The following is an 11,196-nucleotide window of genomic DNA, read 5'->3' as shown; positions in this document are numbered from 1 at the left end:
GATGGTAGCTACTACGGGTGGTAGCTCCGTGTGCTAGCTGGCTCTAATGTGGATGAGTAGCCGTACGTGCTAGCTGGCTCTATTGTGGGTGGCAGCCCCGTGCTACCTGGCTCTATTGTGTGTGGCAGACTCGTGCTAGCTGACTGACTCTAATATTAGTGGCTCTATAGTAGCTGGTAGTCCCCGCGCCAGGAGAAAAGACCTGCTGGAACGTGTTTTGCTCTTCAACAATATCTCGATTTCGAGATACCATTGAAGATATCAACGATACCTAAGCCATTTCGAGACCAAAATGAAGTCCAACATCACATCCTGTTATGGTCTCGCAAGATCTGTTCTGCCAAGTTATCTTAAAGACAATATGTTAATCATGTTTAGTGTACTAACGAGGTCTCTTGACGGTAACGAGAACGTGTTAACGAGGGCAATAAAGTCCAGTAAACAACGAACGTTGCAACAACGTTGTTATTGCAACCTAAAAATATCGTCGATAATTTTGCGTGTTGATTAGGACCGTCTGTTTATGGCACGTTGCAAGAATTATGATAGTTTATATTAACGGTATTAACGGTGTTAATACTGTTGATATTTTTACGCTTCTGTTGTCCTGTTTGTGTTCAGTTTTGATAACATTGATATGGTTCTCTCTCTTTGTGGGAATGAACACATGCTTCCTTCATTTTGGAGGACTGCAAGAGGATGCGAAAGTTACCTTAAACGATTGGGCCGTGTGTGTGTGTGTGTGTGTGTGTGCGTGTGTGTGTGTGTGTGTGTGTGTGTGTGTGTGTGTGTGTGTGTGTGTGTGTGTGTGTGTGTGTGTTCTTACGTGGTCTTATCTACTTGTAATTGTGCAGGGAGAGGATTAGCTCTTGAACCCGCCTCTTTACTCACAGGTGTGTGTGTGTGTGTGTGTGTGTGTGTGTGTGTGTGTGTGTGTGTGTGTGTGTGTGTGTGTGTGTGTGTGTGTATGTGTGTGTATGTGTGTGTGTGTGTGTGTGTGCGTGCGTGCTCGCCTATATGTATTAGCTGTTACAGAACATTTCCGAAACATTATCATAATCACTCCTATACAAAGTGTTGTTAAATAATCTATATATATATATATATATATATATATATATATATATATATATATATATATATATATATATATATATATATATATATATATATATATGTATATATATAACGTGTTTATAGAATGAACTATGAAATAAAACTTCTTTCCCACTCAAGTGCTTCATGTTGCAAATAGTTTAGTTACAAGTGAACACTAAGAATGACCGAACCAGTGTGATAAGACTTGTACTCACGTCTATAGCAATTTACAGTCACCTCTCATGGTAAAGCCACTGTTTGGTTAGAGAAATTGTCGAAGGTCAGAGGCGTAACCAAGCCTCTAGAGCGGCTGTCGGGCACCTGTTGGGTGGTGGTACCCGGCTGGTGCGGTTCCTGTAGCAGGAGACGGAAGTGTGAAGACGATTGTCTAAGGCTGTTGGGACTCTGCAGCGCCACTTAGAGACGTACGGAGGAGGGATACAACGCTTCCTAGACATTGTGCCGATGGCCTCACTTTAACAATGGATTTTGTAATTACTTTCCTCGAGACAGTGCCCTTAAGCCAGTGCCCTTAAGACAGTGTCCTCAAGCCAGTGTCGTCAAGAAGAACCTATTGGCCCGGTGAAAGTGGCTTGGCCGCGCCCAGCACCGCCGCCTCTCTCCTAGCGCCAAAGAGGAGCTGATGAGCTGGGCTGACGATCTCAACGTCACCTCGGGCGTGATGGGCAGCTCCGACCTCATCCTAGGTCACGCTGGTGGCGGCGGCGGGGGGGAGGTGGGCGGCGGTGATGGGTGGCAGAATGGCGCCCTAATGCCCCCGCCCACGCCCGCCCACCCGGACTTGCTGCCGCCGCCCCTCAACCTCACCACCCACTCCAACGACACGGTGAGTGGGCGTCGTCAGGAGCAGGTATACCTGGTATAGGGCCGTCTTATCAAATCTGGTGTAGCTGACTCATAATATAGCTGACACAGGATATAGTTGACACATGATATGTTTGACACATGATATAGTTTACACCTGATATAGCTGACACAGGATATAGTTGACACATGATATATTTGACACATGATATAGTTTACACCTGATATAGCTGACACATGATATAGCTGACGCATTGCCGGAATGCGGCTCGAACCAAATTTCTGAGCATGCAATTTGCAAGCCGGCTCACAACCGTCTTTGCAAGGCTGAGTTTGAGTCTTTCTCGTTACTATTCAGCGCAAGTCTGTTCTTAAGTCCGCGCTAAAGTGTGTTATAACATTATTCAACATGTACAGTTCCCTCTCACGACCGTCTGTCACCAAGTCTGTTGTCGAATCATTCACGTCGAGACACGTGGCATCCAACACGTGCATCGGCTAGCAATCGAGGGACTTGGGTTCGCTTCTTGGGTAAAACAGAAACGGTTAGGCACGTTTCTTTTCATCTGATGCCTCAGTTCACCTAGTAGTAATATAGGAACCTGGGAATTAGACAACTGTTGTGGAAGGTGAATAATTAGCCTAGGGGAACCTCGATGAGGCTTCCTGTCCCCGATAACAGGAATTATAGCGAGTCCTGTTGATATATTCTTCCGTGATATCCAAGGAAGGATGCTACTGTGTCGCTCGGGTTCATGTCCGAACGTATCTTGAGGTTATCTTGAGATGATTTCGGGGCTTTTAGTGTCCCCGCGGCCCGGTCCTCGACCAGGCCTCCACCCCCAGGAAGCAGCCCGTGACAGCTGACTAACACCAAAGTACCTATTTTACTGCTAGGTAACAGGGGCATAGGGTGAAAGAAACTCTGCCCATTGTTTCTCGCCGGCGCCTGGGATCGAACCCAGGACCACAGGATCACATGTCCAGCGTTCTGTCCGCTCGGCCGACCAGCTCCCACGTATTCTCACGTAGGTGAGAATTCCTCTACGACCAACGAGACCATGTTTGCCAGCAGGAGTTTCGTCTGCGAACAGAATTGCAACTTGCTAAAACCCATGAATTTTAGAGTTAAAAGCCCAAATTACTGGGAGGGCTTCACGTCCCGCTGCTTGATAGTTCCGGTGTGGCTGGTGGGGAAGGCTATTGTGTGCGTTCCTTCTTTTCTGTACAGCCCGTCCTCATCAACAGAGCAGCCCGTCCTCATCAACAGAGCAGCCCGTCCTCATCAACAGAGCAGCCCGTCCTCATCAACAGAGCAGCCCGTCCTCATCAACAGAGCAGCCCGTCCTCATCAACAGAGCAGCCCGTCCTCATCAACAGAGCAGCCCGTCCTCATCAACAGAGCAGCCCGTCCTCATCAACAGAGCAGCCCGTCCTCATCAACAGACCAGCCCGTCCTCATCAACAGAGCAGCCCGTCCTCATCAACAGAGCAGCCCGTCCTCATCAACAGAGCAGCCCGTCCTCATCAACAGAGCAGCCCGTCCTCATCAACAGAGCAGCCCGTCCTCATCAACAGAGCAGCCCGTCCTCATCAACAGAGCAGCCCGTCCTCATCAACAGACCAGCCCGTCCTCATCAACAGACCAGCCCGTCCTCATCAACAGAGCAGCCCGTCCTCATCAACAGAGCAGCCCGTCCTCATCAACAGAGCAGCCCGTCCTCATCAACAGAGCAACCCATCCTCATCAACAGAGCAGCCCGTCCTCATCAACAGAGCAGCCCGTCCTCATCAACAGAGCAGCCCGTCCTCATCAACAGAGCAGCCCGTCCTCATCAACAGAGCAGCCCGTCCTCATCAACAGAGCAGCCCGTCCTCATTAACAGAGCAGCCCGTCCTCATCAACAGAGGAGCCCGTCCTCATCAACAGAGCAGCCCGTCCTCATCAACAGAGCAGCCCGTCCTCATCAACAGAGCAGCCCGTCCTCATCAACAGAGCAGCCCGTCCTCATCAACAGAGCAGCCCGTCCTTATCAACAAAGGACAAATGTTTATTCCATACAACTGCCAAACCCTTGTTTACGACAGAAAAACAGTTTACACACGACTCACAACTGATGACATTCGGATATGTCTCGAACACTGCTTCGCTGACGTCCTCTGGTCGAATCTTAACTCTGTAAATGTTTCACCCAAGTACAACAAATCCAATTTAATAGCGAACGGTACCTAACCTAACCAACACTTAAATATGCACAATATGCTAATATATTACAATGTTACTTTTAAATTTGAGAAAAATCCATTTTTTTAATAACCACCATATTTAAATTTGATCAATGCTCTGGGATCGGCCGCTGGGTGGAATGAATAAAGCTTGAGGACGGGTCGCTATAATTAGGAATAAATGGTTCAATTATAACCTAGAAAACCCGTGAATGAGTGTTTGGTCGCCGTACAGGTCCTAAAAGTTTCGTCTTAGTCCCATGAAATGAAACAGGGTAGAAAGAGCTGCAATTAATTGTTTGTATGAGACTTGTAGATGAAGGAACTATCTCTGCATCATAAGGGTTTTGAAGCGCAGTGGTCTGCGTCATCGGTTCACATCCGACTGGTTCGATTCCCGCCGTAGGAACTCAATAGGTTGCGGGAGATTTCGATATGCCTAAATGTGTAGGTTCGCTGTTCAAATACTACACTTACATCAAATAGTTTTGAGCTTATTAGAGAGAGAGAATGTCTCCAAACAGTTTATACTTCTCAGTTTTACACAGTTTATTTAGTTTATTATTATTATTTTCTACCACAGACGTGGCCACACATTTATAATGCTAACCAGCATATATACATTTTCTTCTGTCCTCCATGGACAGGGTTAGAGATGTGTTAAACATTTAGTTCAAGGGTTTATTGAATAATCAACCACAGATCATTTTGCACAGTGTGAGATTGGCCGAATTCAATCCCAAGTCAGCTCAAGTTCAAGTATGTTTTACTGAGACAAGAAAAACACATCTCAAAGGGATAAAGTAGCTTAGGCTATTTCTACCCCCCCCCCCCAAGTTAGCCAGACGGAGAGACATAAACACTACTCCATCTTGGATCCCAAGCCTACATTGTCTTTCCAAATAAAAACAGTTTATATGCAAACTTCTTCAGGTAACGAAGTGGGTTCGGAACTTGCTGCTACGCGAGGCGGGACATGAGGTCAGGGGGTTAATCCCCCCTAAGCTATTTTAGAGGGGATTTATGGATCGGATTAAACCTTGTGCAGGCGATGAGTCACAATAACGTGGCTAAAGTATGTTGACCAGACCACACACTAGAATGTGAAGGGACGACGACGTTTCGGTCCGTCCTGGACCATTCTCAAGTCGATTAGTCATTCTCAAGTCACAATCAACTTGAGAATGGTCCAGAACGGACCGAAACGTCGTCGTCCCTTCACATTCTAGTGTGTGGTCTGGTCAACAGGATTAAACCTTACTGTGAAAGTAAGGATAGGGGATCAGGCGCGTATGGGGGGAGGGATGTGGTCGAATGGGGGTCGGGAGGTAATACTCTATAAGGGAGGGATGTGGTCGAAATGTCCTACAGGGCTCAAAAGTATTGGAAGAGTGGGATTAAAGCTGCCTGGAGCACCGCCCTGATCCCAGTGTTCCCCTCTAGGCGGCGCGCCTCTAGAGGGGTAGACAACACAACACTCTGGAATATGCCTCTGTGTTGACAGCTTTGGGATGCCTCTGTGTTGACAGCTTTGGGATGCCTCTGTGTTGACAGCTTTGGGATGCCTCTGTGTTGACAGCTTTGGGATGCCTCTGTGTTGACAGCTTTGGGATGCCTCTGTGTTGACAGCTTTGGGATGCCTCTGTGTTGACAGCTTTGGGATGCCTCTGTGTTGACAGCTTTGCGATGCCTCTGTCTTGACAGCTATGCGATGCCTCTGTCTTGACAGCTTTGGGGTGCCACTGTTGACAGCTTTGGGATGCCTCTGTGTTGACAGCTTTAAGAAGCCTCTGTGTCGACAGCTTTGCGATGCCTCTGTGTTGAGAACTTTGCGATGCCTCTGTGTTGACAGCTTTGCGATGCCTCTGTGTTGACAGCTTTGGGATGCCTCTGTGTTGACAGCTTTGGGATGCCTCTGTGTTGACAGCTTTGGGATGCCTCTGTGTTGACAGCTTTAAGAAGCCTCTGTGTCGACAGCTTTGCGATGCCTCTGTGTTGAGAGCTTTGCGATGCCTCTGTGTTGACAGCTTTGCGATGCCTCTGTGTTGACAGCTTTAAGAAGCCTGTGTCGACAGCTTTGCGATGCCTCTGTGTTGAGAGCTTTGCGATGCCTCTGTGTTGACAGCTTTGCGATGCCTCTGTGTTGACAGCTTTGGGATGCCTCTGTGTTGACAGCTTTAGGATGCCTTTGTGTCGACAGCTTTGCGATGCCTCTCAAAGATGGGAGTCACCTATACTGGATGCTGTGGAAGGCATCTAACCCCATATAAAACGTAAGAACAGCGTCTTAAACGTTATTGCTTCGTTACAACGTCGTAACAACTCAAAACATAAAGACATATAACATAGTGTTCACATTATGTGCTTGTTGGACTGACGGTGGTGATGACAGCTAGAACCGGCAGCTGCCTCTATCCGGCCTCACAACCAACAGAGGAACTCACAAATGCTGCCCTTAAGTGCCTTCCTCACATATTCCTTCCTGACGCTTGACCCGTCCAAATTCATAAAATATATTGCAATGCAATTCCTATTTACTATTCCAGCGTTTCACTCGTGAGAAGCACAGACAGACAGAAACAGGAATATGATTTTCTTTGCACTAGCTTCTCCTTACATCTATTGATGCATTTCTGTCTATTGCCTCCAGCATTTGAGCTGGAAAATAGCTATTTACTCTCGTCTGTGCTTCTCTCCAATAGAAATGATTTATTTGATTTGTAGAGAACATGTGTCAATAACGTAGATGAAATAAATGACATTCAACCCACACATTTAACAATGACATTTTGCTCCGTCGCATCTCATGAATCGTGGTATAGCCAGAGAAAACGGAGTCGTGGTTATAGCCAGAGAAAACGGGGTCGTTGTATAATCAGAGAAAACGGGAGGCTTGGTTTATTACTTTGTCTTTGCTTGAATGCTCTTAATCCTTCATCTCAATTCGTCGATATATTTTTGCATTTATTTACGGAATCAATCACTGTGTTAAAGCTGTACCGCATTAGTTAAAATTAAAGCGCTATAATATCGACGTTTTGAACGCATCAGCCTCGATTGGTTAGATGCATAGTTGCTTTGGGGCCAGATTCACGAAAGCACTTACGCAAGCACTTACGAGTCTGTACATCTTTTCTCAATCTTTGGCGGCTGTGTTTCCAATTATTAAACAGTTAATGAGCTCCGAAGCACCAGGAGGCTGTTTATAACAAATAACAACAGTTGAATGGGAAGTTTTCATACTTGTAAACTGTTTAATAAATGTAACCAAAGCCGTCAAAGATTGAGGAAAGATGTACACGTTCGTAAGTGTTTGCGTAAGTGCTTTCGTGAATGTGACCCTTGGTTCGTAGGTTCCCGATTGGGCAAAATAGTTACATTTTTTGTTAGCGAGTAGCCAATCGGGAGAACGGGGTGCGATTAAGGCAGCGATTCGGTACCAATCCTCTCCGCGTGAGCTCACAGGGACAACATTATTCGCTTCAAGCATCCTTAAGATATTCCAGTGCTGGTTACCATAGTTACACCGGACTTACCACTCTGCCTCCACCCACACGGCACCCTTATGCAAGGGAGACTTAAGGAGATCATTTAAGAATCCTCTCTCTTTAAGATTCCGTTCCCTGTCTGATTGATCAGTTATTTGGACGCCGTTATGACGTACGAAAATATTCTCAATATATTGGATTGGATTGTTATATGATTGACCATATTTGTGATATCTTTTTTTGCTGTTTTCTCTCTTTCTCTTAGTCGGGAACCGGTTAAGCGGTGATCAAGACGTGCTCCACTATCCGGACCCTTGAGTGTTTCTCCGGCCTTCTACTGTTTCATTGAAAATGTATTTTTTTTATTCTGATTGGCTATATGACACCAGCCGTCAGTGGGACGAGAGAGAGAGAGAGAGAGAGAGAGAGAGAGAGAGAGAGAGAGAGAGAGAGAGAGAGAGAGAGAGAGAGAGAGAGAGAGAGAGAGAGAGAGAGAGAGATTATTGAGCGTGAGATATCACAATTGTGTAAGAAGGTGCACATATGTTGACTCTTCGATAACTATATACCTATGGGAAGTGACACGTAGCTCTTGGGTCCCGTCTCATAGCTATACTGTAGCTGTTCGTTTTATACAACACGAAGTTTCAGTGCGTTGTCGTACTTGCTTTTCAAGCTGCGAATAGAGGTGGCTTCCACGACCTCTGACCGAAGCACCGTTTTCTGTGTCCATCACACACACTATTTATGGTTATTCTCCTATACTGGTCTTTCGGACTCACATGTGCCTTCTCGATTTTTTTTTCTGTATCATTTGGAAAAGACTTTCTCTATCCACTTTATCCATTCCTCCCGCAGCTGTGTCTATTCACTTTATCTATTTCCCCCCCCCCTCATCTGTGTCTATCCAATTCATCTATTTCTCTCAATAGCTTATATTTTGCGTTCGTATATTCTTTTAGGTCTCACTGTTCTAGGGAGGTGAGAGTGAGTTCTCATAACCTGTCATCTTAAGCAAGAAATCGTATCCTCTTACGAAACCCGTACATCTTTCTTCAATGATTACAGTTTAGTTTGCACTTAGTAAACAGTTTACGACCCTCGAAACCTCACAGCCAACGGTTATATTTTTTTAGAGCTTAGAGCTCGTAAACGGTTTAATAAATGTAATTTACTAAACTGTTTAGTCAAATTTCTGGACTTTCTAAAGGAAATTCGTAAGGTTATCTTGAGATGATTTCGGGGCTTTTTAGTGTCCCCTAAACACTAATTTAAACAAACAATTTAAGGTAGGGCCATAATTTGCGGGCGCTGCGCATTCGAAGACTGGTCTGACGAATGTTGGCCACACACATTGTTCAGCACAAACGTATTCTTTGCTGGCTGGCTGGTCCGTTAGCCCCCCCCCACCCCATCTTCATTTCGGGTGACCGGCTCTTAAACCCAGCACCAAGCGAAACCAATTATTGCAATATACGATGTAGAGCAATGTTGCTGAGAGCCGCGAGTGGGCTCAAACTTCCTCTGAGTGGAACTCAATACCTTTCTGGGACTGGGGGGGGTGGGGGTTGGGGGGGGATTCGAACCTGAAGGGGAAACTCGAGGGCCTTTCAACGATACATGTAAGCCTCTTGCACTTATCTTGTTCTTGCATGGCTACCTTACCTTGAGGTTACCTTGAGGTGCTTCCGGGGCTTAGCGTCCCCGCGGCCCGGTCGTCGACCAGGCCTCCTGGTTGCTGGACTGATCAACCAGGCTGTTAGACGCGGCTGCCCGCAGCCTGACGTATGAGTCACAGCCTGGTTGATCAGGTATCCACAGCCTGGTTGATCAGGCTTGCTAGAGGTAGAACATGTGGAACATGCAACATGCTTAGGAGCTATAGCGGGTCCCCGAACGAGTATATATATATATACGAAGATAAATATACATAAATGATAGGTGTTCATAGAAAGATACATACATATATATATATATATATATATATATATATATATATATATATATATATATATATATATATATATATATATCTTATAAGAATCAAACAAGGGAATATTGCAACAATTTTATTACCCAAAAGAACACACAAAAGCAATATTTTGCATATGTGTTATGTATTTATATATTAGTGAACAATGGGGGAATGATAATAACAGGAAACCGAATTGATTACAATGTTATTGACATGGCATCATGACAAATATGACGTGACATGACATATGTATCACGTTACTGCCATTATATCTCATTGATCCCTCGAGTGGAGGCAATCACTGATCTGTCACCAGTTTACCAACCATGATAGCTGGCCCATCCACCACAGCTAACAACCCACTACCCATCCTGAGCCGGTAGGCTCAGGAATCTGTACATCAGTTGATTGACAGTTGGGAGGCGGGACCAAAGAGCCAGAGCTCAACCCCCCCGCAAGCACAAGTAGGTGAGGACAATTAGGTGAGTACTACAGGTAACAATCGATCACATTTAACCAATCACAGCCAACCATCGATCACATTCAACCAATCACAGCCAACCATCGATCACATTTAACCAATCACAGCCAACCATCGACCACATTTAACCAATCACAGCCAACCATCGACCACATTTAACCAATAACAGCCAACCATCGATCACATTTAACCAATCACAGCCAACCATCGATCCCATTTAACCAATCACAGCCAACCATCGACCACATTCAACCAATCACAGCCAACCATCGATCACATTTAACCAATCACAGACAACCATCCAAAATCTTAACTACCCAACTTTCAGTAGTGCCATCAAGGGAGGTGCCACTTTCATCTAACATCAGAGAACTTGTCGAAAAAGTTATTAAAAAGGAAAAAATATATTATATCTATTAAGGGTGGTTATAATATTCCTTAGAAAGACTTAACTACGGTCGAGTAGTCAATATTTCCAGTATAGTAGACTTAAATATTGCCACTGCTTGGGAGAGAACAGGTTTCGCTTTTTGCAGGGGTCGGCGTTCGATCCCCGAGAGTCCAAGTGGTTGGACACCGTTCCTTCACTTTGTCCTCACACCCTAGTTGTTATCTTGTCCTCAGATCCCATTCGTTATCCTGCCATCAGATCGAATTCGTTATTCTATTCTCATATCGCTTCCAAGTGCCATACAGTCGTACTGGCTTAGCCCTTTCTCCTAACAATTTTCTTCTTTCCTTCGTCAAGTGCTGGATCAACTGAGCTGTTATGTGGGCCTGCGGGTTGCTCTCAACAACAGCCTTAACGATCATCCCAGCATTTGACAAGTGACACTCTTACAACCAGCTACAGGTAAACTCCAGGAAACTCCAGTTTGCACAATCGCGAGGAGAGAGAGAGAGAGAGAGAGAGAGAGAGAGAGAGAGAGAGAGAGAGAGAGAGAGAGAAGGCAGACAGCCGGGGCCTCGAACTCTAACCCGCCATTCACAGGTCATGTTGCTGTACCTCTCCTTCCTCCTCTCCACAACAGGTAGCCAGATGTGGGATTAAGTTTATCTCAGGAAGCAGGAGCGGGCGCTGGGAGTGGTGCCGGGGAGATATG

The 11,196-nt window shown here is 45.7% G+C and overlaps 1 protein-coding gene across 1 annotated transcript in view; it reads left to right on the top strand.

The window, feature by feature from the left end:
• Positions 1-1,240: 1,240 nt before the first annotated feature.
• The window catches only part of LOC123753032 (cardioacceleratory peptide receptor), a 36,632-nt gene continuing 26,676 nt past the window's right edge, over positions 1,241-11,196 (top strand). Inside the window, exon 1 of the mRNA XM_045735041.2 lies at positions 1,241-1,945. Within this exon, the coding sequence (XP_045590997.2) occupies positions 1,742-1,945 (204 nt within the window). The 5' untranslated portion in view covers positions 1,241-1,741. The remainder of the gene's footprint in view (positions 1,946-11,196) is intronic.

Source organism: Procambarus clarkii, chromosome 6 (genome assembly GCF_040958095.1).
Source record: "Procambarus clarkii isolate CNS0578487 chromosome 6, FALCON_Pclarkii_2.0, whole genome shotgun sequence".
NCBI classification, from domain to species: Eukaryota; Metazoa; Arthropoda; class Malacostraca; order Decapoda; family Cambaridae; genus Procambarus; species Procambarus clarkii.
This window is presented reverse-complemented; position numbering and strand designations above follow the sequence as displayed.